At 34.7% G+C, this 2,500-nt stretch overlaps 1 protein-coding gene across 18 annotated transcripts in view; it reads left to right on the forward strand.

Annotated features, from left to right (window-relative positions):
• Nucleotides 1-2,500, forward strand: part of LOC117435640 (eyes absent homolog 1) — a 103,330-nt gene that overhangs the window by 95,282 nt on the left and 5,548 nt on the right. For all 18 annotated transcript variants that reach the window (XM_059017265.1, XM_059017269.1, XM_059017270.1 and 15 more), the window contains 4 exons: nt 959-1,017; nt 1,125-1,285; nt 1,502-1,616; nt 1,987-2,108. In XM_059017265.1, the coding sequence (XP_058873248.1) occupies nt 959-1,017; nt 1,125-1,285; nt 1,502-1,616; nt 1,987-2,108 (457 nt within the window). The remainder of the gene's footprint in view (nt 1-958; nt 1,018-1,124; nt 1,286-1,501; nt 1,617-1,986; nt 2,109-2,500) is intronic.

A 2,500-nucleotide genomic window follows, 5' to 3' on the forward strand; every position in this document is an offset into this window, starting at 1 on the left:
TTCTTTATAATACCTTCCAGGACACAATAACATTTCAAAACTGTATGCTCTAAAATGCTGTATGATGTCATTAAAATAAATATAAATGAATGGTAATATATTTAAATATATATTCAAATATACCTTAACTTTGTTTCTAGAGTTTAAAAAAAAAATCAGCTGCAGTTATAACAACAACAATAACAGTTGTTAAAACACAGTTTATAAAACTGAGATCAAACATAATTGTATGAGTTGGACTTAAAAATATAAGTGGACAGTACTGCGGTAGCAACATTTGCTTATGCTTGGGTATGAAAACATTTATATCCCTCCTCCAGAGAAAACTGGTGAGCTGGATGTTAGAGCAAGGCTTTCCTACATTTTGTACTTCTGAGAGGAAAAAATGTGACTCCTATAATGGCAAACCAATAACAGATTTTTTGTCTGCTTTCCCCTGAAAAGTTGGCCTCAGGCTGTGTTGGTGTGTGGCTCAGCAGCAATCAGAGGTCATAATTTCATTGGCGGTTAGCATCAGGTTCAATTTTTCTAGTACGTTACATTTACCAGAAAGTCTGTTTTTTGTTACTGTGTACACTGACTGAATCAACCAAGAGCAGCAGGATGTGTTAAGTACTACAGTACTTTGTACGGAGCACATGTCCTAATTTTTCATCAGATCTTTGTTCTTCCCTTGACACGCATGGTAATTTACATATGGATAAGTGTAAATACCTGCATAAATTATATTAAAATCTGCAAATATTAAAACAGACATATTAGAGATCATGGTGGTTTGGTAAGGGAGCCACCTAGTGGTTTACCCACTTATTTACATATTGTTGTGTGTGTGTGTGGGCAGGGCGGGGGCAGGGCGGGGGCAGGGCGGGGGCAGGGGGTCAGTCTGTATGGATCTGTTCTCCAAACCAAATAAAAACATCAACTTAACCTTTTATTTCTTTATATTTTTTTTCTGTAGGAATGTGATCAGGTCCATATTGATGACGTGTCTTCAGATGACAATGGGCAGGACTTAAGGTATGTTTCATCTGTGATCCTGTCATTTTACCTGAACAGTTTGCTAGTCATTTTTGCTGATTCAATAAATACAAAAAAAAAAAACTCTCTCTTGTTTTCAATCATAGCACATACAACTTTGGCACAGATGGTTTCCATGCAGCGGCAACCAGTGCAAATCTCTGCCTAGCAACTGGTGTACGAGGAGGAGTGGACTGGATGAGAAAACTTGCCTTCCGGTATAGACGAGTAAAAGAAATATATTCCTCCTACAAAAACAATGTTGGCGGTAAGTTGGGATCCCAAATAAGTATTGTTGTTGGTTTATTAAAAAAAAAAAAAAAACATGTAAATAATTCTACATAAAAACTTAGGAAAGTTTTGTGACAGGTTTTGCTTTTTTTTCTTATTTAACAGTTTCAAATGTACAGTAACTTCAGCTTTAAAATAAAATAAAATACCTAGTAGACTTTCTGACTAAACAAGCTTTCTTGGTATATTATAGGTCTGCTGGGTCCAGCTAAAAGGGAAGCCTGGTTACAATTGCGAGCAGAGATAGAGGCCTTGACAGATTCCTGGTTAACACTGGCACTTAAAACACTCTCATTAATTCACTCAAGGTAAATGGATATCTTCAGACGAGACAAACAAAAGAAAAAAAAATATTATAAAAGAAGTTTAAGAGACCTAATCTTGTCATGTATCTTTTTTAATCACATACAAAGCTATTGATCTTAATTCCACAAACCTAAAACTTTTGACCCTGTTCTTTCCACTGTTTTTTTTTTTTATTTTATTTTTTTTATTTTTATGTGTTATGTGATGAACTAAGAGGGTCAATAAATCAACCCTGGTGGAAAACATCAACATGAGTTAAAGGACGTTTAAAACCAAGTCAGTGAAGGTTAATCTACTGATCTAGAACCCCAGAGAACAGCTGTACCTGCTGTTCTTTTCTTTTGCTTGTTTGTAACCGTTTCTTTTTCTTAGGTCGAACTGTGTGAATATTCTAGTCACGACAACCCAGCTCATACCTGCCCTGGCAAAAGTCTTGCTCTACGGACTGGGCATAGTATTTCCAATAGAAAATATTTATAGTGCAACAAAAATAGGTAAGAACTATAAAGATTAATACTAAAGCAGTATTACTAAAACTAATTTTAAATATACAATATCTGTTTAGACTTTATTCTAAGATGTGTTCATATTTATTTTTGCTAACCATTAACACTGATAACAATCCCCCCCCCCCCCCAAAAAAAACCCAGAAACTTGGAAAAAAAGGGGTGTACATCCCTTCATAAATGTTACATAGCATTGACAAGAATTGAGAAGTAAACTCCTGGGTGTGTATGCATATTGGGAGCTCTAAAGATTTCTTAATGCAAAAAATAAATAAAATACCAAACCTTTTGAAAATGTTCTAGTTTATACAGTTCATTTAATGTGTTGTATAAACATGAGTGTGTAATCTGTGAAAAGCAGTTTGAAACATATTTTTTGT

The sequence above is a fragment of the Acipenser ruthenus genome, chromosome 3 (genome assembly GCF_902713425.1).
Source record: "Acipenser ruthenus chromosome 3, fAciRut3.2 maternal haplotype, whole genome shotgun sequence".
Classification (NCBI taxonomy): Eukaryota; Metazoa; Chordata; class Actinopteri; order Acipenseriformes; family Acipenseridae; genus Acipenser; species Acipenser ruthenus.